Below are 25,548 nucleotides of genomic sequence, written 5' to 3'. Positions count from 1 at the left end.
TTGAAAATCTTGAATCTACTGGTGCAAAAAAAAAAAAAAAAAAAAATCTAAATATTGAGAAAATCCATCATTTCGACTAATACAATGTGTTGTTGGCTGTTGCTATAAATATACCCATGCTACTCATGACTGGTTTTGTGGTCCAGCATCACAAATAGCCCAATTTTTCTACTTTTGGAGCTGTGCTGTGCAAACTTTCTTTTCAAGCTTCAAATCTAGAATGTGAAAGCAATACTCAAGCATATAATAGAAATATAAAAAGAAACATCTGTATATAAGCAGTTAGAATGTGACAACATTGTGCTGTAGTGTGACATGATATATCTAAAAGACTTAATTTACATTCATTATATGTGTGCTTTTTGTGAAATTATATTATATAAAAGAGACTCCTGACCTACTTAAGTAAACTAAGTAAAATTATAACAAGTTAAAAGGTGAACAGACAAGTAAAAATTTGATAAAAAGTTAAATATGACAACATAATGAATATTATTAAAATAAATATTGACATCTAAAAATATAAACAGATTTCATAAACAGGTGTCATTTCCAAATATACCTTCTCCTGTTTCTAGTATCAATGAATAAACACACACATTCAATTAAATTACGAAAGCTATTAAATGTAGCCCAGTAATCGTATACAGAGAAACTATGTCACGTCCTTTGTGTGACATTCTGGTGTGTTGTGAGTTGCTGCAGTAGCGCGAGGTTTGCGCGTTTGACGTGTGACGTCACAGACATTGCGGCGCTCTCAGATTGAGAATGAAAGGAGGTGATACAGGAGGAAAGGATGATGAATAGGATGGGCAAAATAAGAGGAAATAAGAAGTAAGGTTCAGCGGTTTTAGGAGATTCGACGCCTGCTGTTGAAGACATCTGTAACAATCCCGTTGTAACGTTAGTGAAACAATCCGACAATCTAGGTTATCGGTTCCTCTAGAGACAAAAGCAGAATTGAAGACTGTGCTTTATGGTTGACGTGACTAACGCCGTCCATTTGGAGAAATAAGTTCATCTGTGGTTCATCTGCGCGTATTATCCGGACGACGATAAATTAATTAACGTTAACGCTACATGATTTCCACACGAACTGGAGTTTCCTTACTTGTAAGTAAGCAGAATAATCTATATAGTCACTATCACAGTCATGACATTATCTTGTTTGATAATGTGTACCAGTAGCTAAAATGTGGTCTACAGTGAAATACAGATGTTCATTTTAATGACTTAAAATCTTGTTTACGTAAGGTGTAGGTACCGCAGAAGATACGAAGGAACGTCATGACGACACATGCGTACACACGCCCATTACAAAAACAAACCACGTGATCTCGCTTTACAATTCCTGTATGAGAGATGTTCTGCGTGATTTATAATCTCTGACTGTATGTGCACACTGCCAGAATCTGCAATATTTTCTGTAATTCTCTGTGATTAAGAAGATGCTTTAATTCTACAGGGATGTGTGATCTGAGGATGTTTGTCATTTAAAATGTTTTCTAAAATGTGTGTGTGTGTGTGTGTGTGTGTTCTTGTTTATGTTACATTGTGGACCAAATGTCCCCACAAGGATAGTAAAACTGACATTATTGACGAGAGGAAAAAATGATAAAAAATTTTTTTTTTAAAAGTGTAACAATGAATGTTTTCTGTAAGAGGTAGGTTTAGGTTAGGGATATTTTATTTTTAATATTATTTTGTAATTATAACAGACTGTATCTTTTTTCTATGCACTGTTGGTTTACCTTAAAGGATCCTCCTTGCTGCACCTGGTGGCCTGTCAAAAATTATGAAAATCCATTTCTAAAAAAACTTTACAAAAACAAATACTATCCGGCCTACATATTTGTGGTTGTTAATGAAATGATTTGTCTGCAAAATCCTTAGATAACTAATACCAAAGCAGGCCTAAAACAGCATATAGGCCTACTTTTGTTTTTTTATAATCTTTAATCTCATTGGTCTGTGTTGTTTACAGAGGGGCAAAGCTGGGCATGTTGTAGTATCTCACTGAGAAGTTGCCAAGCTGGACGAGTCCAGTTCTGAGTGCTCAAGATCAGATCCTACAGAAGCTGTACACCTTGGACCCATCCCTGAAGAGCAGTATGTAGGCGAAGGAACTGAGGAACCAGTGCCTCAAGCGCCACACGCCTGCTACAGGGACGCAGAAACAATCACAGGTCAGAACGCATGTGAATGTGTGTTGTTTCATATAAGTGTTGATTTGCACATCTCGGTCTCTCTCTGTTGTAGATGTTTGTAACAGCACAGAGCTCCCTGAGGTTGAGATTATCAGTCTGTTGGAGGAGCAGTTGCCAGTCTACAGGCTGAGGGCAGACTGTGTGTACGGCTATGAGCACGACGACTGGATCCACACACCTCTCATCTCGCCAGACACACGCATAGACCTCACCTCAGAGCAGATCGAGGAGACACTCAACTACTTTTGTGAGTGAAACAGGCTTGTTATCATTAGAAAGAATTTTGACCAATAACAGGGGTCCTGCAGGCCTTAAAAAGATCTTAAATTGGAACAAAAAATCATACATTTATGTCATTAAATGTTGCATGTGCTGCAGTAGTATCTTCCTTAATATTTTTACTTTGTTTTCAATGCAATTATCTAAATATCCTTAAATTAAAATGCATGAAGTTTTGTTTTCTGTGAAAATAAGCAAAATGAAGTGTGTTTATGTTTAAAACCAGAACAAATATCTGTGAGTGGGGAATGAAAACTTGTTTTCCCTTGGAATTAAACTGGCTTTTCTAAGACCACTCCCTTTTTTATTATTATAAACTCATTTGATTTTGATCAATTTCTCAGAAAACAAGACTTCTTATGTAATTTTCGTATTTAGATTTTTTTTATCTTTATACATTTGCACATACTTTTGATCTCTGTTTGATTTTTTTAATTTTAACATTCAACGATCTTGTGCATTTCTGCATTGTGCTGGTTTTAGAAGCATGGACATTAATATTAAAAAATATATACATTTAGTTAATAAATGCATTTTATATTTCATATAAAATGCATTGCTAATAAAGCAAAGTTATATTTCGTGGTTTAGTTGGCAGAAAAAAACATTACTTTTGAAACTTTTGTAGCTACCTGAATAATTGCTAGACTAGAGTTCTGCAGATTCCTCTTCTTTTTATCTAATGGAGTGAGATCTGCTCCGATATTTGAGTTTTTTTTTTCTTGCCATATAATATGGTTTTGATGATTTTTCCATTTTTAAGGGACCTAGATGTAACGGAATATGTAGTGAGGATATATGAAGGTCATCGTGAAAAGTGAATGGTGTTGTTACTGATATGGCTCAGCCACTAGATGGCGCTGGTTTCTTTTGTATCCACACTTGTTTGGTGCGTGAGCTACACAGTTTAAAATATAGTGAACTGGTGTAAGCCCATATATATGCTCAGTCAGACTACATATTATGTAACCAATATATGTCACCATTACTGTTTTACACGCCTCTGTGAAGTTGTTCTTGTTGTTGTAATGTGGCTTGTGAACTGTTTTGTAACATATAAATATCACATATTAATGTAGAAGTGTAAAAGATCAACTACCGTTCAGAAGTTTGGGGTCAGTAACGTTTTTTTTAATGTATTTAAAGTAGTCTCTTTTGCTCATAAAGGCTGCATTTTTCTCCAAATGTGAAAAATTGTTACTGTTTACTGTTATAGCTGTTTCCTGTTTGAATACTTTTAAAATGTAATTTTTTCTTGTGATGTCAAAGCTGCATTTTCAGCAGTCTTACTCCAGTTTTTAGTGTCACATGGTCTTTCAGAAATCATATGCTGATTTGGTGCTCAAGAGACATTTCTTTTTTATTATCAATGCTGAAAACAGCCGAACTGAGCTGCCTAATATTTTTGTGCATACCTTGATAATTTTTTTATCTGTCACCTATGACAAATGTAATACATCCTTAAAGTTAATTAATAATAATTAAAACAAATATTAATAAAAAAAAAACATACTGTCCCTGTTGTACAGTAGTGTATGTTTTTTCCACTATAAATAGGTTACAGAACGTATTTCTCTTATTTATTTGCACTGGACCTAACCTTATCATTAGCATTCTGAGAATTTGTGTAATTAACCTCTCAGCAGCCTTCATTATTTAAATTGGTTCTGGTTACATAACTGTTATAGATTTCCCCTCCAGGGTATCAGACATATTGGAGAGTCTGACGCACATGCATCCGTGTAAAAGACTTTAACGCACAATTCGAAAGTTTCACTGATTGGCTGCTGCATGTGCTAGTGTGGAAAAGCAATAATAAGTCGACACACTTTTTAGTTTAAATGTTTCAAACGGGTTCAGTTGGATAATTGTGTACAGCTCTTGACTCAATCCCATCTGAATAGCTCCTACTGAGTCATGTTTACTGTCTGAATCATGCCTCATATCAGCTTTCTGTGCAGACAGAATATTAATATATACTGTCAAAGACTAAGAAATCAGCTCTGCCTTTGCCATAATGAATGATAATGTAATAAGTAATCTTTTTCTGACAGACTGCAACGGTATTATATTTAAATTATATTTCAGTTGCTGAACAGTTAAGGAATTATTCCAGTCCAGTGGAAAACTGCATTTAATTAATCTTAGAGGGAATACTAGGGTGGTTTCTGTTATTCATTACCCTTTGAATTCTATCTTTTTTAACTATTTCGATTTCTATAGAATATTACAGATTTTCAGAATCATGCTCTGGTCAAGCTCAGGCATGTAAACTGGTTTACAAATAATTAAAAGACCAAATAAGACATTTAATAAAGGATTATAATGATTATTTTACATTTTTAAATAAATTTTTAATTGTCATTTGAAATTTAGATATACAGTATCATATATCAGTTAATCAGTTAAAAGGTCACAGAACAAGGGATGCAATAATTTGTCCGGAAATGCAGTAAAAACAGCAATATTGTGAAATACTGTTAAATTTACAAAAAAAGAAACATAAGAATAATTAAATGTAGTTTACTCCAGTGATGGCAAAGCAGAATTTTCAGCATCATTACTCCAATCTTTCAGTCTCACATGATCTTTCAGAAATCATTATAATATTCTGATATGGTGCTCAAGAACATTTCTTATTTATCAATATGAAAAAACGTTTTGTGCTGCCTAATATTTTGATGTGAACCAGGATACGTTTCAGGATTCTTTGATGAATATAACATTTAAAAGAACAGTAATTATTTGAAAATACAAGTCTTTTGTAACACTGTCAACTTCTTTATTGTAATTTTAGATTGGATTTTCTTAAAAAATACATTTATTTTACATTTATACATTTAAAAATTATTATTACCGGTACTAAATGCATGTTTCCAAAATAACCCGACTTAACTAAATAAGAAAAAAAAAACTTAAAAAATGATATTTTATTGGATTATTTTATGATGATCATGGATAATATTGCATAGTCATGTGACAGAGGAATAGAAATACACTGAATCACATGAATGACCCTCTAGTTCACATTAGATTATAGTCCTTTACATCTGACCTTGTGATATCAACATTACCTTCATGTCCCACATCCCCCCACCACTACAGCCTCTCTCTCTCTCTCTCTCTCTCTCTCTCTGTCTCTCTCTCTCTCTCTGTCTCTCTCTGTCTGATTCCTTCCCTCCCACAGTCTCTCTCTCTCTCATCATAGAGTTAAATATAGTCACTCTCCTCTTATTGCTGTAACTGACCACACTCTCAGCATCACTCAGTACGGTTACGGGAGGAAGGAAGTGTAGCGCTAACGCTCGGTCTGGTCCTCTCCTCTCTGCTGAGTGGAGAGGGAATAAAAGGATGCACAAGATCATGGGAGCAGAAGACTTTGAGCTGGAGTGGTGCTATGAGCAGTATGCTGATGGTAAAGTCATGCATTTGTAGTTCCTGCCTTTATTTCTCATTATCAGGGGGTGTTTTTGAGCATTTGAGGCATTTCTTTTGCATGCTGTGGGCTAGTTTTATCTGTAAGTGTTTTGGATGAGATTCAGATGTGCTTTAAAGCTAATCACATTCTCCTTTTTACCCTTTCTCCTTTTTGAGTGTAGCCTGAGGCCTCTGGATATCTTTGTGTGTGTGTAGAGAGGACGGCATGGTTGTCTTATTTATTGCTCTGTCCAGAGTCTGACACTATGACCTCATAAAACTTTCTCATCACTAGTCCAGAAGCGTTTTAATATCTTTACAGTCAATGTCCCGAGTTTGATTGTAGATCTACAGTCCTCATTAAAGCAGGCTCACTGTGGATGGGGTTGCTGAGTAACAGCACCATGGAAACAGTCGCGGGGCAATCATGCATGGTTTGTCACTGATGTTATTGTAAGAGCATGATGGTGCGAGGTCAGCAAGCCAGGAGCTTTTTCCCCTTCTCTTTATCTAGTTAAACTGACATTACATGTCTACAAGCTTGAGATTTCTCTTATCAGGGTCATTTTTAAGGTCAGGATGTAGGACTTTTGCCTCATTGTACTGAAATTGTTTAAGCTGGTGTAATGTACTCAAGTTTTTTTCGGTCTGTGTTTCAGTACTATGTGCTGAGCGAGTGGGCCAGATGACCAAGACCTACAATGACATCGACGCTGTCACAAGACTTCTGGAGGAGGTGAGGTTTAAAAAGATATTGTGTGTTTATTATGATGCTAAAGTCTGGGGTCATTAATAAGAAATAATGATTTTATTCAACAAGGATGCATTCAATTGGTTAAAAGGGAAACTAAATATACATTTAGTGCATCACATCAGTTCTATTTCAGTGCTGTTCTGAACTTTCAATTCATCAAGGAATCCTGAAAAAAAGGAATCATGGTATTTACAAAACTATTATGCAGCACAAAAAGAAATAATAATAAATGTTGCATGAGCAAGTCATTATATAAGAATTTATTCTTGAAGAATCATGTGAGGAAAATTTGCGTTGCCAAAACTACAGTTTAAATGACATTAAAAAAGAAAACATTTTTTGTTTCAACTGTTATAATAATTCACTTTTTCTACTGTATTTTTGATCAAATAAATTCAACCTTGGTGAATAAAAGAGAAGCATCTTACCAACCCCAAACTTTTAAGCAGTAGTGGATTTTCAACTCTTTTTCTCAACTCTACAGAAAGAGCGGGATCTGGAGCTCTCTGCCCGCATCGGTCAGTCCCTCCTGAAGAAGAACCATGTTCTGTCAGAGCAGAACGAATACCTGGAGGAACAAGTGGGCACCATCAGGGAGGAGGTACTTGAACAGATTCATTTCAAAATTTTCTCCCCACTGGGAATTCAGGTTAAATGAGTTACATGAGTTCACTTCTTAGTGAATTTGGCTCTCAGTTATCAGAAGCTTTTTTTATGGTTGATCTCAGTTCATGTCTTTAATACTGTTAGTAATAATATGAGAAATTCTAATTAGCAATGAACGAATTCTTGCTGTTTAAATGGTGTTTATATTATTGTGCACAGGTGGCTCAGCTGCACCATGAGTTGAATCTGAAAGACGAGCTCCTGCAGTTCTACACTAATGCAGCGGAGGAGAGCGAAGAGGGGTCTGGATCGCCCACGTCAGTCCACTGTTTTATAACACTGTCCTCTTTTACCTATCGCTCAAGGCCAGTGAAGCCGGTCCTGTTGGCTTCAGTTAGGATATTATTAGCTCAGACTTCTCAGCTCTAGTTTTAAATGTATAATGTACAACAGTTTTCAACAACCTCAACACTTGTTACTTCTGTTGAATCAGACAGTTGTTCAACCATGGAAATAAGGAAAACAGAATTGCAAAATGCCCACATTAGGATTGATTTCTTAGTCATACAGTCTTTGGTTTCTGGATCAGGAGTCAGCAGGGAAGGGCAGGAGTTTCTGCTCGTGGTGGTTCCTCTCTGGACATCCTGCAGCAAAAACTACGAGACCTGGAGGAGGAAAATCTCTCTCTCAGATCAGAGGTACTACATTTAGAAACGCATTACCGTTCAAACATTTGGAGTGGGTACAAAGTGGAAAACATAGTCAAAGTTTATTGCAATTTTGTCGGTAATTGTATTTGTTTTTTCCCCTTATTTAATATATTTTATATAATTTAATTTAATCCTTTAATGTCTAAGATAAATTCTTCTATATATCAGACGTTTCAGAAGTGCAGGTTTTACTGGAAGTATAAAACTTTTGTAACATAATGAACGTCATCCCTGTCTCTTTTGATCATTTAATGGGTCCTTGCTGAATAAAAGCATTGATTTCATTTAAAATGAACTACTAACTGGCAAGACTAAGCAAAAGCGAAAGAAGACATTTTGGCCCCGGGCAATGTGTGTGCCTCTGCCAAATTTCCATGCGTGAATAGAAAAAAGAATTGATTTCTATTGTGCGTGCATGCTGCAATCACAGTAGATTGAGAATCTTTCCGAATGTCTATAACCTCTGTTATTCAGAGTCGTTCTGAACACACAGTGAACTATCATGGATGGGATTTCATGTTTCTGGAGGTTTATGGACTCCACTATACAAAGATTGCAATCGTTTTACTTTTATTAAATGCTCACCTTGATTTGATGATTGAATGTTCTTAGAAATGACACAGACCAGAATCAAACATACTTCTTAAAACACACTTGATGTTTGTCCTCAGGCGAGTCAGCTGAAGTCTGAGACTGAGTCCTATGAGGAGAAGGAACAGCAGCTGGTGAACGACTGCGTCAGAGAGCTAAGTGAGGGAGATGTTGTTTTAGGGATTAAGTGGAGGTGTATTGCTCTATATTTTGACAAAACAAGAATAAGTCCACCCTTTCTCTCCATAAAGGGCAGTCCAGCATCCAGATCTCCAGTATAGCAGAAGAACTGGCCAAAAAAACTGAAGATGCCTCTCGCCAACAGGAGGAAATCACCCACCTTCTCTCTCAGATAGTGGACCTGCAGAAAAAAGCCAAAACCGTGAGAACCGTTTCATCTTTTTTTCTTTATTGGTGAATCAATTGTACAAAATGTGAGATGTTCCGAGATGTATGTGTTTGTGTGTGTTTTGGACAGTTTGCTGTCGAGAACGAAGAACTTTCTCAGCACCTTTCAGCAGCTAAAGATGCTCAAAGACAGCTTACAGTCGAGGTACTTTATTTAAGACATAATAAATCAATATTCCATGTTTTTCACCTTACAAAAGCATACATGTACCTTCATAATATATTCTGTGTGTATGTTATTGAAAATGTTGTTGGTTTCTCACACACACACAGCTCCAGGAGCTGGAGGAGAAATACTCCGAGTGCATTGAAATGCTCCATGAGGCTCAGGAGGAGCTCAAGAACCTACGGAACCGCAGTGTGCCCGCAGGAACTCCTCGACGCTATCACCCTCTGGGACTTTTCCCCATGGTAGACACACACACACACACACACACACACACACACACATACAAAGAGTTATATAACTCATGCTAGGCCAGTGCACTAAAATTCAGCTTTGCCATTACATGACTGACATTTTAAAATATATTAAAAATACAATATTACGCTTTTTTAATGCCTACTGGAAAAAGCTATTCTGAAATCTGGTAGTTCTTGTTTTAACCAGATTATAACATCTTCCAGAAGGTAAAGTCTGAAAAGATTGAATGCAGGATGTAAAAGATCAGGGTCAATCCTCTAGAAAAAAAAAATCCCCATGTAGATAGTTTCGTAAAAGTTTGTGCATGTGTGTTTTAGGACTCCCTGGCTGCTGAAATTGAGGGAACCATGAGGAAGGAATTGAGTCTGGAGAATCCTGACAATGAAGAACAGAGGTTTGAAATCTTCCTCCCTGTTTTTCCTTTTCCAATACAGCATATTATCTTTCATTGCCATAATCTGAAGTAGTTAAATATCTCCTCTAACAAAATGTGCTTTTGTCTCAAGGGTTCGTCATAAGCGTGTGTTCGAGACCGTGAAGAACATCAACCAGTCTGTCAGACAGCGATCTGCTAATTCTGCTACCAACATCCCTGGGTCCAATCAGACGCTCTCCTCCCTTAGCTCCGCCCTCTCTGACAGCAATGCAGCGCCTGATAACCGTACACAGAGCATGCTCCAGGAGACCGGCCCCTCAGATGCTGCGTGAGTCCATTATGAAGCCATGTTTACAGAGACTGTATGCTAATAACTTGAAATTGACCTATAAGTTTTTTACATATCATTATTATTTTCTTTGAAAAGGTCAGTGCTGAATGTCCAAAAGTCATATTTTTTTTACCTACACTTAATTTAACACATTACAACTGATGTACTTATCATTTTGAATAAGTTCTAGTACTATCATTCAGATTTCATATTTAACACTATGTTAATGTTATTTCCCTTTTGCCATGAATGTTTAAACTTTTGATTCATCATTTTATTCATTGTTTGGCATCTTTCAATTTTTATTTGTGGATTATTTATTTTTGAATATTTTTTTGTTGCTACCCCAAATGAAGAAATTAAATCGCATATGAGCTTTAGATTTATCATATGAGCAGCTGCTTTGAGATTTTTTTATAATTTATTATTAGAAGTGAAATAAAAATATAATAATGATACGTGCTATAAGACTAAACTCACCTCTGTCACCTCATCACATTACTACCTTTAACATGTCAGACAGTTTTTAAATAAGAGAAATCCCTTAGCATACATATATTCGGTTAAACATTATGTGTGAATACAAAGACAAATCCAGTATTTTATCATAAAATGTGCTTTTTAGATAAAAATATATAATGCATAAAGAAATGTATTTAATTCAACTGAAATCTGAAATTCACTATTCTAACCTTAAAATAACTCGTTTGCAATGTAACTTTGATAAATGGGGTCTTGCAAATTGGAGGACATTACTAATAGAAAATCATACATTTAAAGATAAAATCATTTTAATTTGGCATTACAGAATCAACAAATTTGAATCTATCAAATAATGTAACTAATTTCAGCATCCTTTAAAATAACTTTAAACAAATGACCTAAGAATGAGTCTTGTTTTCAGTCACACAACTCTCCTTGTTTTCTGACTGCAGAGTGGACGCCCCTGAGAAGCGCTCTGGCTCTGAGGAGCTCAAACTCGCTCTGAGGCGACTGTCTCTGCGGCGGCAGAACTGTCTGAGCGAGCGTCTCTTCTTTGAGGGGGAGCGGGAGAGGCGTAACCGAGAGCCAGCGGACAGTGGAGATTACTCAAACAGGCTGGTGCACAGCGAGAGCATCATGTCCCTGGGTGCTTGGGCCAGCCGGCCCTATCTTCCCGACAAGCTCCAGATTGTCAAACCTCTGGAAGGTGACCGAAATACCCAAAATGTCTATCCTAAGACATTTCTTCGTTACCGTTCCAGGCCACGTCCACCCACTATGATGCTTTTCAATTCGCTGTGGGGGCTAATGCATCCTCGCAAACACTCGTACTTCAGAGAATCCCGCTCCTGGATACATTTACACTAGCGATCAGGTTATGGCATACTTTTGAAAATTGATAAATGTAAGGCATAGTTCACCAGAAAGTCAAAATTCTGTCACCTAACCCTTTCATTTCAAACAAATGATAATTTTGAAAGGAAAAACTCCCTCCACTGTATTACATGGCTAATGCAAATTATTTTGCATATGATGGTGCTCTTATGAATATTCATATATTCTATGAAGGCTCTTCTACTATAATGAAAAAGGCAGGACTTCATTTGTTTCATCTGTGCTAAACCATGTATGTGAGATGTGAAAGAGTCTGATCAGTTACATATATTCTAGTGTCGTGAAGAATTATAGTGTAGTGCTTAAGCTGCATGAAGTAGTGATTGAAATACTGATTTTAAAGTTTGTTGTGAGAGTTCTTGGAGGAAGAAGTTCTGTTTTGTGTGTTATTACTGCCACCTAATGGACAAAAAATGAAAATGGACATTTTTACTTTGTTTCACTCTTCATCCATATTTTCTGTTTCTGTAATTCTTTAACTTTTTTCACCCCTTATTTAATTTAAAGTCTGTGTTCTGCAATTTCCCTTCACTTTCAATAAAGTCTCTTCTTCTTATTCCATTTCAGACATTCTCATTCTTTCTTTCCTTCATTCTATATTTTCATTATCACATCATTGCACCATTGTTAATATGTGTTTGTTTACACACTGATCTGATATAGCTGCAGTGTAAATAAGATTATATAATCACACACTTCTTCTCTGCATCCCTCGTGTCTTTTTCTTTTCTCAGGCTCGGCTACGCTTCAGCACTGGCAGCAGTTGGCTCAGCCTAATCTGGGCGGTATCCTGGATGCCCGACCTGGTGTGGTCCCGAAAGGCTTCCGTCCCTTGGAGCTGGACCTGGAGGAAGTCTATCACTATGCCGATTATGAGGAAGATGAGCCTGGAGAGCAGTATTTCCAGAACCTTCCCACCACAACCACATCCATTTCCTGTGTCCCTGCTGCCCATAGCCTCGCCCCCTCAGCCTCCCCGTCACCATGTCTCAGCACAGGTCACGCTTCCATCGAGTTCTCAAGTAAGTTTTGAGTCATAGATTGACTTATAATACTATTTATTTTGCTTATTGTATGTTTAAAATGGACATACGTTGTGTAAATATATTTATAGAGAGAAAGAGAGGGAGAGAGAGAGAGATTCCTTATTCACTATTTGCTATAATTTTTTATTATTATTATTAATTTATTTTTAAAAAAATCAAAACAAACTATTTCCTATATGTTAGTCTAACAAATTTCTCAAATTATTTTAAAACCATATATTTGGTAAATATTAATTTAGATAAAATTAATTGAACTAAATATTTGTTGTGACAAGTTCTTATATTAAATATGACTTCAGTATCTAAACTAAATATAAAATCTATTTATTTATTTAAAAATAAATAAAAACTGTGCATTGTCATGGATTAACAGATTTTATAATTAAAATATTTCTGAAATCAATATATATACACATACCACACACACACACACACACATATATATATTATATAATTGCGATTAATCACATCCAAAATATTTTTTTTACATAATATATGTACTGTGTATTTATTATGTATATATAAATATAAATACACATATAGTTCATATTTTGAAAATATTTACATGTGTGTATGTATGTATATTTATGTTCTTATATTTCATATTTAATATATAAACATAACATATTTTTTTATATATACATGTATGTGTTTGTATTTCTAATATACATAAAAATATATACAGTATACAGCTTCTTTAAAAATACATATTTAGAACACTTTCATAACTTTCATAAATGATTCATTTAGATACAAATAAATGAAAACTGTTTGTTTGACTCTCAGTTTTTGTATATTTTCCAGTGTATTTCCCGGGCAAATGCATGGCCCACACAAGTTCAACCTACACCTTCACCACCTGCAAAATCCTCCATCCATCTGATGAGCTCACAAGAGTGACACCCAGGTAATGTACTGTCCTGTCACTGAGACAATAACTGACTAGCCAATCGGCAAATCATTTTCTGCTTTTCTGTCCAGTTTAAACCCCGTCCCCACCTCGTCCTGTGTGATGTCAAGCAGTATCCGCTCGACCCCTGCTGTCACGCCGTGTACTCCTCGGAGAATGAGTCTGTCCCAGTCTCAGTCATTCACCAACCTGCGGGACTCCACCAAAACCTTCAGCACATCCTTGGGCCTGGTTCGCCTCCTGCAGGAGAGGGGCATTTCTGCTGCCGTGTACCAGCCTCAGAGCTGGGATAGAGGAAGCGGAGGAGTCCTCTTCTCCACCTCAGTTCTTCCTCCTCCACCTCCCGACCCAAACAGACCCACCACTCCGCCAAATTCCCCCACCCGTTGCACTCCCAGCCCAGGTTCAGCGGTTTCTGATGCGGACACCTCCATGCCTTTCTCTTTCAAGAGCCCGTCCTATGAAAACTTCTTGGCTTCCAAGCCAGCAAGGTCTATTTTGAAAGAGGTGGCAGGGGTGTCTGGGGCTCAGGCTAAAGACTGTGAGAGCCAAACTGATGTCAGTATGTATAGTCTCAACTTGGTGGATAAGCTGAAAAGGTTAGGGTTGGCAAGCCCTGGGGCTTCTGGGGCAACGGGGGGAGGGATTCCAAGGCCAAGCCCACTTATAGGTCCTCTGGGTGGGCTTCGGAGGGCAGGATCCCCCTTTAGTCCCCTAAATGAAGGTATGAGGAGGAATCGAAGCTATCCTGCTATGGTTGGGGCCAGTATGGCAATGAAGGGCCCCGGTCCTCAAGGGGACGAAATGCTACTGGCTCCTAAACTACCCAAGCAGACAAGTCTTAAATAATCAGTTATGCATAATAATGAATCACACAATCAGTGGATTGTACCTTATTAACTTACTAACACAGAATTCAAGTCATAACTTAATATATATATACACTTAAAAAAACACTCTCACATAAAGTGATAATTCACCCCCCCTCCAAAAGGAAACTTTGATATTTACTCACCCTTATATCATACAAAATCTGACTTCACACTCCATTATTTGACCTCGCTGACTTTTGTTGCCCTTTTAAGAAGAAAGTTAATCATACTGAAAAATGTTGATTTAATTTACATGTTGTTTCAAACCTGTATTTCTTTTTTTCTGCTGAACACAGAGGGGGATATTTTGAAAAATGTTGGCAGCTAAACAGTTAAACAATATAGACATTAAAATTACCTTTGAAATCACTGGGAACCAGAACTATTAGGTTATAAACAACATAAAAGTGAGCAAATGATGAGAGGATTTTAATTTGTTATCTTAATAAAAACACACATATGCAGATGGTGGTTTATTTTTATTCATGCTGATCTGTCTGTATGTTCTCTCCTCACTAACTCCTTGATTTGCCCTGTACAATCTAATGTGACGTATCCTGTACAGATGGTGCTGATTGTATGTAACCTTTGACCTCACTTTGACTTCCCAGCCAGTGCACATGCAGGAAGGAATAAATCAACAAAAACCAAATGAACTAGAAACTCTGCAGTCACATGTATGGTTCATTCACTATGAATTAGAGCGAAGTTCAGTTATCACACTTGATGTGTATTTTTCGAGCTAAGGGCATTTCCAGGGTATAGGATAATGTATCGATCCGGGATCAATGGTGTTCTGTTCCTGCTTTTGGCATCTATAAAATGTATTTTCCCTGGTTGCCTGCTGGTTTTGAAGGATGGCATTTGAGTTGATGTATTGATGCTAGCAGATAGGATGTGCAGCACTGGTTTAATCACCCACCTCGACCAACTCTCTATTCCTCCATTACTCTGTCTATATTTATCTTTCTGTCTCAGGGCCATCCTCAGCTGATGCGGGGCGCGGTGTGAGGTAGGAAGCAGTGTCCCCTCGGTCCCTTCGCTGCGGGGCCCAGTTTTGAACGCACCAGTTCCACTGCTCAAAGGATGGCCCTGGCCTGTCTATACCTTTTTTTTAAGTAGATAAATCTTTAATAATGAAGTGACAACTGTAGCTTTTCATTCGATGAGTGGGTAAATGAATTGAGAGTTATTGGCTACATGAAAAGCCTGATTTCAGAAAGTGCTTGCTGTCTTGCTGGTTTTCTATATAAAAAAGCGAGTGCCTGTATTTCAGTCATCTGTCATGTCAGAGTTTTTACTGAACACCTGGAAAACATTGGAGAGCACTAATGAGCACTGAGCGATTTTATTCTCTTTATTTATTCATTTACCATGTTTTGTTGTTTCATGTTATTTGAAATGTGCACTTTGACTTTCTAATGTGCTGTTTAACACCCACCTGTTTCATAACGTTTTTGGGATTTAGTTGCTCTCAGGTAATGGTGTTACAAGGGAAAAGCTTTTAGATTAGTGATTACGCAATAATGTTCGTTTGAATAATTTTATTTTCAAATAAAAAAAATTATGCTTCTTGTCTGTCGATACCCATAACTGTCACTAGAGGTCAGTGTGTCTTCACTCATTTATTTTCCTTCCTTATTTTGCACAACCTGCTGATGGAAATTACAAATAAAATTTGGGACTTTCTTGACTCTGTGTTTTTCATGATAGGAAATAAATAAATAAAAAGGCTTTCAATCTAAGGGTCCGTAATTAAACGTTTCATGAGTAACTGAGGGTTTCAACTGAGTTTGTTAAGAACCTCTTAACAATTTTACTTTTAAGATAGTTAGATTTGTTAAAAAATTTGGTTACTGCTTTATTCCTTTACTTAGATTTCCGTACTTAACATGTTAAAACAAGCGTTAAATAGAAGCAAAGGTAAACTGAAGTAAATTTCCATTTTCCAAAATGGCACGAAGGAATGAGGTAAGCAGTTTTTGTCATATTGTCATATTATGTTTATTTATTTATGTATTTTCAGATTGTACCTAATTTGGACTTGGTTTCATAGTTTCGATCAGTCAGAATGTTTCCTCCATTATATGAAATGTGAATGGGTTGCATTTCTCCCATAACCGTTTGGTATTGTTTGTTTGAAGAAGTACATTACAAGACAAAAGTGAAAGGGAGCAATTTGTTATCCCAGACATGATGGCGGCTAACCTACTTCAGACATGCTCTCCAAATTAAGTGTCCAAAGAAAAAAAAAAAAAAAAAAAAAAGACCTAGGTTTTCATTATATTGCCATGGGAACAGGACTGGAATTATTTACTCTGGAGTATTTCTCATAAACCACAAAGATGACCTCCAAAGACCTCCAACAGTAGCATTTAATATCCTGAAGCAGGTAGGGCATCATTTGAAGATGTTTCTTAGGTTAGAGTAAATATGACTATTTTTGTGCACTGCAATGACTTTTCCACTGTCTTGGGGGGAAAAAAATCCTCAATTATATCATGAGATGTCCATCAGCGAATGTTAATCTCTGGTCACAAATAAGTAGCCATGTTTTGTTTTGTCCATTTGCTTCATCCAACTAGACACAAAATAACACAAACATTTGCTCATGGTTTTAAATGAAGGCAAGATGTTTACGCTAACACAGGTACCAAGAATCTAACCAATGGGCCCAATGAGAAAGTTTTACCTCAGTGTCGCCGGTTCAGTGTTCCTGCCCAGCAACAGTCCTGACTCCAATAACTTTATTCCCATTTGACCAAATAATGACAAGCTGAATCAAATCCACTGGTGGTCTAATGTGATGTAATACGTCTTCGATGTTGGATTAGATCTATAATTGAGGGTTTGATGTGATTAACATTCGTTCTTATTGGCCAGTATTAGATTATGGCTCAGTAGCATTTCGCCTTTATTAAGGGTCAGTAGAGGAAAAGGGTGATGTTTTGAATATGACAATTCTGTCCAGCTCTTTGCCTAATTATAGCAGACAGTGACGTGTGTGCATGTGGCGGCTGACCAGTCTGAAGACGTATGTCACATCCACCACTGCAGCTTGATGGTCGGCCTGTTATTATATAGAGAGATCTATTGCATCTGTCTGTCTTCCAGTCTATTTACGTCTCTATGTGCCTGTCAAATGAAAATCTTTACCCTTGGACAGTGAATGAAGCTCAGTGAATCCCTTGAGTCTGCCTTGAAGCTTAAGAAACCTTCGACCCTCTTTTTTCTAACTCTTTCCACTTCTCTTTGTCTTTGTCTTAGGAGAGCATCTGAATAATTCAAATGGTCTTTTTTAACCAGAAATCTTTCCACTGCCTCCACTTATTGCTCCTTTAAAGCATTTCCTCCATTAATTCATTTACTCATTTATTGATTTTTCACTTTCTTTCCAAGCCAAGAGGCTTCCTGACAAAGCCGTTTGAGCCGCAAAGTCTTGTTAAGCCATTTCCTTCCATTAAAGGCGAGTTCTCGTGGTTGCGAGCTGTTTTGATGGACAAACTGCCGGAGTCTGTAGGATTTTAAGGCCAAAGTTGAATGCTGACCTGATTTATTGAAAACTGTGGGTTCATGAATCTGACAAGCACATCAGCTCAATGGTTCTCTTTATGCAAAAACCACTGCATATGTGACAAATAAAATCAACAAGACTGAAAAACAACCACAATACTTTGAGACTTTTTTTGCAAAATTAGGCATATGTGTATATTGCATTAAACTGGTTTCTTAACAAATGTACATTAGAATAATAATAACAGTAGTAGTAATAAATATACTCTTTATTTGTAGGTGAGGAACCAGCTGATATATATGGATTTTATGATGAGTATTCATATTCCTCAGCACTCCGGCGGCCAAAATCCATCCAGCCCACGTAATCCCGATCTTTTATCCGGTGGTTAATGCTGTTTGCTCTGTTGTTCATGGAGGAGCTGCGATGAACAGAACCTAAGAGAGAGAAAGAAAGAAAGAAGTTAATGCAAAATCTCTTAACATCCTAAATATATAACTAGTAGTGACATGGTATAGATATGTATAAGTAGAAAGGTGGACTACTATATACGCACATATATCAGAATAAATCATCACTTTTAGACACAACTTCTAACATCTCTTACATAAAACCTGGTTCTAAATGGCAAGAGATCAATGAAGCTGGCACTGTAGCCAGTTTTCTGTCACCCATTTAAGCATAAATCATACTTAAGTAAGCGATTAATGATGTTAACGGCAAAACAAAACAAAAAAAGATGTCAGTGTGAACTCTGGCTTATACTTAGATGTGTCAAAATGCCATTTAAACAGTCCGGATTGTCTTGACTTGCTGTGAATTTAATTATTATTTTGAATAGACATGATTGAGTTGAGTGGCACGCTACTGTGTGTGGCAATGTTTGGGCAACGTTTCAGCTTCGTACCGCATGTTAGGTGTCATTCAATCTGTTGTCAAGGGTGTGATACTGTTTTCAACAGATGGGAGACTTTTAACACACTATACATACTATCTTTCGGTGTAGACTTGTTGTGACATGCTGACATGTGTGAAGCTTGCACCTCCTACTCACAATTATTGAGAGAGAGAGAGAGAGAGAGAGAGAGAGCTGACCTTAGTGAGAAACTGAGTATGGTGAGAATCTAGGACACTCTTTAATGGGATCAGTTAGTTCCCATTACACACACTGAGTATTTTCATCACGTACACACACATTGGACATTCCATTGGCTTTTTGAAATTCTTGGCTAATGATATTATCTGCCCCCTAACTTAAATTTAACTTTTGAAGAAAACTGTTCTGCTTTTTCAGACATTATTTATCTGTTTATTAAACTATTTTCCTTTTGGAGATCATAAACGCTTCCCATTTTGTCCTTGTGGGAATATTTGGACACTATAATGAATAAAAAATCCTGATCCACATACAAAAACACACATTACAGATGCTCTCTGTTTACAATTTAGTGTTTAATAAAATGTCATTTCACACTGAGCTTGTTCAGAGGTGCAATTCCCTGTTCCTGTGATTAGGAATGATAATAGTTAGATCCCCTTTGAATAGGAGACGCCCTAATGAGTGGTTATGCAATTTAATGGTGCACACCTGACCCAAAAAAATATCCGCCCCTCGTACACCTCCGGCATAAACAGGCTTCTCTCGGCTGTGTTTGTGTTTGTCAGTGCCCAGCAACGCTAACCTGGAGCTACAGTACAGTGCGTGACAAAGGTTTACTTGCATTATGTGGAAACCTGTAGTTTCATGTAATGATTTTACCTGCTTGTTTGTCATTTCACCTTCCTGTTGTTGTTCTCCTAAAAATTAACTTGCTCTAAATTTGTGTAGCACTTTTTTTTTGTTTTTTTGAGTATTTTTGTTTTTATGGTAATGAAGAATAAGCCAATTTGAATTCAAAAATTTTTTAGCACATATTTACAATAAATAAACAACATTTTGTAAAGGAAATTCTGAGCTAGTTTTCAAATGAAGGCAAAAGAAACGTTCATACACAAGGACATACACTGAGAAAATATGAGCACGAAAGTCATACAGGAAAGGGAGAGCAGAAGAGATGCAAACAAAGAGAAAGAGCAGATTTATCTGCTTCTCCTTCCAGCTCTTCCTGTTGTCCATTTCTGTATGTACTGCAGTATGAATTAGTTTCACTGTTACTCATTCTGTGTTTCTGTCCGTGCGGAAAACCAAGCATTTGCTAAAGCTACATTTTTTGGTTTTCAAGACAATTGAAAACCATTGTCATTCTTTCTGTCATTGTGGACCATTGTTTGTTGTTCAAGTGTCTCTCACCTTTTTTGGACATGAGTTTGGCCAGCAGTTGGCTGAGGTTGGCACGAGTGTCTGGGTTTGTGTCTGCGGGCTGCTGTTTGAGGGTGAGGCTGGTGGAGCGGGCGACCCGGTGGTGCCCACTTAAACTGGCATCCAGCTGCGAGGGGAGAGGGCTGTCATCAGTGTCAGAGGAAGAGGAGCGGGGCCGACCCAAACAGGAGGCAGAAAGCGCAGCCAGGATCAGACACACGCACACCCCGCTGTTCATCCTGCAAATGTGAACTAGAGGAGGAGCAGACAGAGGCAAGCTTGTTAAAAGAAATCCTTTGTAGTTTTTGCTGCCATGCAATTTAATGAATTTTCTTTTTAAAATGTTTTATACATTTGATTATTATTAATATTAAATGTATTTGCATTTTTTTCTTAATGTTATAATTTTTATTATTTCTAATATTAAATGTATGTGCATATTGTTTGTTTTTACTGCCATACAATTATTTAAAAAAATATTGTTTATTATTATTACATTTTCATATTAACTTGTATTGTTACTGATACATGGTTTAGTTTATTTAATTTATGATTTACTGATATACTGTTTTTCATTCATTCTACTATAAATATCACATTTTGATTCTTATTCTTATATTTGGTTTTAAATACGCACAATTTAAATTTTAGTTATTAAGTAAAAAAAACTGATTTATCCTTTAAATTAAATTAATATCAATATTAAATCATCAGTAATCAATAAACTAATTTATTTGACTAAGAAAATAACAAAGAAAATTATTTGATGTAACAAATAAGCTATTTTTTCAGACTTTCTGTCAACTCGGTCTAAAGGATGAAAGACATTTTAAGTCTATATAGATAAAAAAGTATTAAGGAAATCATATTAGAAAGACAATAAAGTTATCAAGCACTGTTTACAACTATATTCTGTTACTCTAATGTTCGAAAGTTAAAGGATAGATAGACAGATGGATAGGATCTCTTACCTTATTCTCTTTTGCGAGCTTGGAGGAGAATGAAAGTGGGTATTCTCAGGAAGGAGGGAGAGAGGCACTTATATACCCAGCTGTGACGTGCACACACATGCATTCACTCACACACTTCCACAGACATGCACGCACATGGAAAGTGTTGAAGCATATACATATGTACATCATACTATTTTTGCATCTGTTTGCATCTGTTCTACAATTCTTTTTTTTTTTATATTGAAATCACTAAATTGTTCTATTAGACTATTTTAATTCATTTATTCTGAATCTGGCGATACTTTAATCAAACCTCAGCCAGCATAACAGGTTTAAAGTTCTCCAACAACTGAGGTCAAGAGTCAAGGAGAACAGTCTGGAAGCTAATTTAACTCATATCTGTATGGAAAAACCAAACATGTCATTTGTATGCAATTTCTGCGTATTAGATATGCTGGCCATTTCAGCTCTTGCTGTGTAAGTGAATGGCTGCCATCATGGCACCAGCCTCACCTGTACTCTCTCCAGGTGCGGGCTAAAGTAGACACACAAGTGTCGGAATCAAATAGTTCTAGAAAATGTTGTTTGATAAAAACAGCTGCAGCTATATTTAAACAGACTTTATATAACTCTTTATGTAACTTACAGCCGTATAGAACTTTCTGGAAGTGTTTCAGCACCAGCACTTTTACACTTAGTATGACGTAAACACACTGCTTTTATAAAGCCTTGTACGCAGAACGGAGAATGTCATTATTTAATGTCATCCTCATGTTGCTCCATATGACTTTTTTCTGAAGAATATCCAGGTTTAACTATAATTTATCAAGCTATTAAGATTCAACATGAAAGATCTAACACCGTAAAAGTATCATTTTATGGTGTTATCTTTTTGTAGCTTGGACCTCGATGTGCTCATACACTTTCATTATAGAAAAGCGTGGCCAAAAAACAGGAGAAAAAAAAGTCTTGTCTGCCATTCCTCTTATTCTTGGCTGTCTATCCCATCCTTTTTTGTAGCTCTTCTCATATTTGACAACCTTTTTTTTTTTTTTTTTTTAGCTTTTATGAGGTGACAATTGAAGTACTCATGGGGTACTTTCATTTGTCTTCACAGAAAACAGCTGTGAAGGAATACATCTGTCTGTCCACCTGTCCCTCAGTCTTTCTCCCTCTCTTCGTCTCTCTCTCCCTCTCATGGTTATCGGGGTGTAACATTTGCGTGGTCGGTGTGGGAACACTTGCGTGGGAGGTGCTGTGAAGCATGAGAATCGATTGGCTGGCGTGTGGGAGGTGTTTGTGTGATTGGAGCCTGTCGTAATGTGAAGGCAACCTGCACTTCAATTTGCTTGACTTCTTTACTCCAGGTGTGAAGGATAGTCACAAATGAGATGCACTCGCAACCTGTGTTTGATGAGGAGATTTTTATAGCAAGGTTCATCAAGACATCAAGACTTTTAGTCCAGAGTCATTTCCCACTTCCATCACCTTACATAACAGAGTCAAGGCTCAAGAGGTTTCATTATCGATCAGAGGAGTGGCTAAAGTTTGAATCTGGCTTGCAACGTTTTCCATTCCATTCAACGCTTTCTCCTTCATTTCCTGTTTTATTTTTATTCTTCTCAATAAAAATGGCAAAATGGCTCAAATGATTTAATAGGCAGGCAATAAACATTTAGTAAAGTCAGAAATTATTACTCTTACTCACACATAATATGTTAGTATTTTTTTTATTTATTATTTTTAAAAAGAAATGTTTCTTGAGCATCAAGTCAGCATATAAAAATAATTTCTGAAGGATCATTTGACACTGTGGATAATTAGTTTTGCCAGCACAGGAATGAATTAGATGTAAAAAATATATATACTAAAATATACTTTAAAAAAGATTATTGTAATATAATTTAACAATGAACATTGTTTTTACTGTATATTTGACCAAACCAAATGTTGCCTTAGTAAGCACAAGACACTTATTATAAAAAAAATAACCTTAAGTTAAAGAATAGAAAGATCAGAATGTCTTGCCAGAAGTTTTGCCATGATCAGTCGTGTCAAACCAAGCGCTGTGCAAATCATAACTTCAATCTCTCTCCAAACAGGTCCATGCAGAAATTTTGCATTAATCCTCATCGTATTCTATTCTGATCTGAGTCTGCCATGACAGGATCAGCTATAAATCGAGGGCTAGGAGGTTAAACGACAGATGTAATTGTGCTCACCTCACAGTCTTCTGGAAAGAAATGAAACCAGCACCATTACTGAAGATCATTCCACAGTAATTGAGGATGACCTATGTAAATCTATGCTTCTTACAAGATGGCTAAACTTTCCACTGCACACATGAATAAGTAATTTAAAGCTGTTTCTCTTTTTGCTGCTGTCCCTCTGTCTGTCTCTAATTACATACTGGGGGCATGTCAATTAATGACACTTAATTACCACATTTCAGACCAGAAAAGACCAAGTAAAATGTCCATGTTAGCTGAAGGGAGAGGACCAAGCAAAATTGAAAGAGTTGTGTCTTATGCAAGATCTTATGAAATCAGAGAGCTGTGTAGACAAATATATGCTAAAGTATTCCTGAAAGTTAACAAAATTAAAATCTACATGGTTTCCTTTCAGTGGAAATGGACCCAAAATATTGATGACTCTAGCATCAATTCATGCACTCAGAATTTATCACCTTTACAATCATATTGAGATTTGAATGAGAAAAAATATTACACCTTTCTGTTTATGGACCTTGAGTGTAGTAGTACTCTGTGGCGGCTGTGTTTCATTTATCTTTAACTTTTAAATGGTCAAAACACCTGCTTGTGATAACAACATCTGCATTGATAAGGGGAACAGACTAATTTGGTTTAATGGGAAGTGCCCCAGCATTACTGTGACGCCACTGTAATTATCTTTGTGTAGGGTGCTGTATAAGAAACGGCATCCTATTTTGCAGTGTTTTATTGTGTGATTTACCTTTAGCTTGGCCAATAACACTTGAAGCAGGATGAATTAGGACTGAAGAGCCAGCTGGGCTGTGCTGAAAGAGGCACCTGTCCTCCCCCTGATTGGCATTGCAAAAAACATGTTAACGAGAGGATAGATGGACAATTATCAAATTGGATTACCTTGCGTCACTCTGTTGTATTTTTGGTAGGCAAAGTATTGATTCTGTTGAGTGGGGAGGATTTCATTTTTTATCGTTAATATTAATAGACACATTAATAGACTGGCCATTTTGAACCATCTTAAAAAAACATTAAGACAAAAACAGCACTTTAATTTCAAAGCTTGTAAAGGCAGTTTAAACTTCACTGGCATTTTGCAGGCTTTATTTTATGAACTCCCCATGGTTAAATTCATATATTGTGCTAGTTTTTTTTTGAGCTCAGTACCATGACAAAATCTCTGCAATGAAAATCACTCTTTGTTTTCCTAACCAGCTGAGATGTAGCATAAGTTTGCCATAGGGGATTCATAAAGTATCCCTATCTATCAGTCTATGAATATTTAATAATGCTGAGCTCCACCACCCAAACAAAATGCATTATAGGTTTTCCCTTCTCTGCAGTGTCTGACTATTTATTTAAAGATTTTTCTCTTTATCTCTCAGCCTGTATATTTTTATATTGCAAGGATGTTGGTTGAATCTAATTAAAACTATTATCCTAGGAGGTGTTAAGATGTGTTTGTCAAGGTTTTGGCAAGGAGGAACTCAGGTGCAGACAGGATTTACAACACAAACAGGTTTATTACAAAAAGGGGAAAATAAAAACCCACGAGGGGGAAAACACGGAGCAAGGTAGAGACTAAATAACTAAAACAGGACTGGACTGACAAGATAAACAAGGACTCTAAATACTAACTATAAACACTCACGGTAATACAAGGACTTCAGCGGGTACGGCACAATCTCACACACAATCACAATTGTAGAACACCGTTGAGGTACAATCACAATGACAATGAACCGACGCAAGACAGAGCACACTAGGAGATCTAAATAGGGGTACTAATCAAGACACGACAGGTGTTACAGATAGGACAATCACGACACGACTAGGATAACAAGGGGGCGGGGCAAGGGAACGAGACAACACAAGCACATGGCCCAAAGACAAGGCCATGCGCTTGTACACAAAACATGGGTCTGTCATGATCCTGCCTCAAGACTAGGAAAAATCAAGGACACAAGGGCAGGATCATGACAGAACCCCTCCCTTAAGGAGCGGCTTCCAGACGCTCCTCAAGGGAACATCAAACACGGGACACGACTGACATGACAGACTGGGACACAGACACAAACCAACAGGACATGACAAATAACAACAAAGGCAAACATGAGTACACAACGGCAGGGTTGGGGTGACAAATCAAAAAAAACAAACAGGGAAGGGGAGGGGGCGGGACCACAAAGTTCATGGGGGACAGACTAGGGCGGGTGGGTGGGGTAGGAATCCTAGGAGGACAGGACGAA

General features: G+C 37.0%; 2 protein-coding genes across 5 annotated transcripts; one reads left to right on the top strand and one right to left on the bottom strand.

The window, feature by feature from the left end:
* The first annotated feature begins 689 nt into the window (after window positions 1-689).
* On the top strand, window positions 690-16,001 carry trak1b (trafficking protein, kinesin binding 1b). 4 transcript variants are annotated; one of them, XM_052585208.1, is made up of 16 exons: window positions 690-834; window positions 1,985-2,454; window positions 6,563-6,639; window positions 7,142-7,258; window positions 7,483-7,580; window positions 7,853-7,961; window positions 8,645-8,723; window positions 8,816-8,946; window positions 9,043-9,117; window positions 9,246-9,383; window positions 9,714-9,790; window positions 9,903-10,100; window positions 11,039-11,292; window positions 12,215-12,502; window positions 13,331-13,433; window positions 13,508-16,001. In XM_052585208.1, the coding sequence occupies exons 3-16, from the start codon at window positions 6,589-6,591 to the stop codon at window positions 14,283-14,285; spliced, it is 2,496 nt and encodes an 831-aa protein (XP_052441168.1). In that variant the 5' UTR covers window positions 690-834; window positions 1,985-2,454; window positions 6,563-6,588; the 3' UTR covers window positions 14,286-16,001. The 4 variants fall into 4 exon arrangements, with proteins under 4 accessions (XP_052441168.1, XP_052441167.1, XP_052441169.1 ...); XM_052585207.1 differs by having other exon boundaries at window positions 716-1,113; XM_052585209.1 differs by lacking the exon at window positions 690-834 and having other exon boundaries at window positions 2,029-2,186; window positions 2,260-2,454.
* A 1,826-nt stretch (window positions 16,002-17,827) lies between these two features.
* On the bottom strand, window positions 17,828-21,185 carry cckb (cholecystokinin b). Its single transcript, XM_052584873.1, has 3 exons — window positions 21,093-21,185; window positions 20,113-20,373; window positions 17,828-18,259 (listed from the first exon to the last, which is right to left on the bottom strand). Exons 2-3 carry the CDS (start codon window positions 20,357-20,359, stop codon window positions 18,129-18,131), a joined length of 378 nt encoding a protein of 125 aa, XP_052440833.1. The 5' UTR covers window positions 20,360-20,373; window positions 21,093-21,185; the 3' UTR covers window positions 17,828-18,128.
* Window positions 21,186-25,548: the final 4,363 nt, after the last annotated feature.

This window comes from Carassius gibelio, chromosome B19, assembly GCF_023724105.1.
Source record: "Carassius gibelio isolate Cgi1373 ecotype wild population from Czech Republic chromosome B19, carGib1.2-hapl.c, whole genome shotgun sequence".
In the NCBI taxonomy this organism is placed as follows: Eukaryota; Metazoa; Chordata; class Actinopteri; order Cypriniformes; family Cyprinidae; genus Carassius; species Carassius gibelio.
This window is presented reverse-complemented; position numbering and strand designations above follow the sequence as displayed.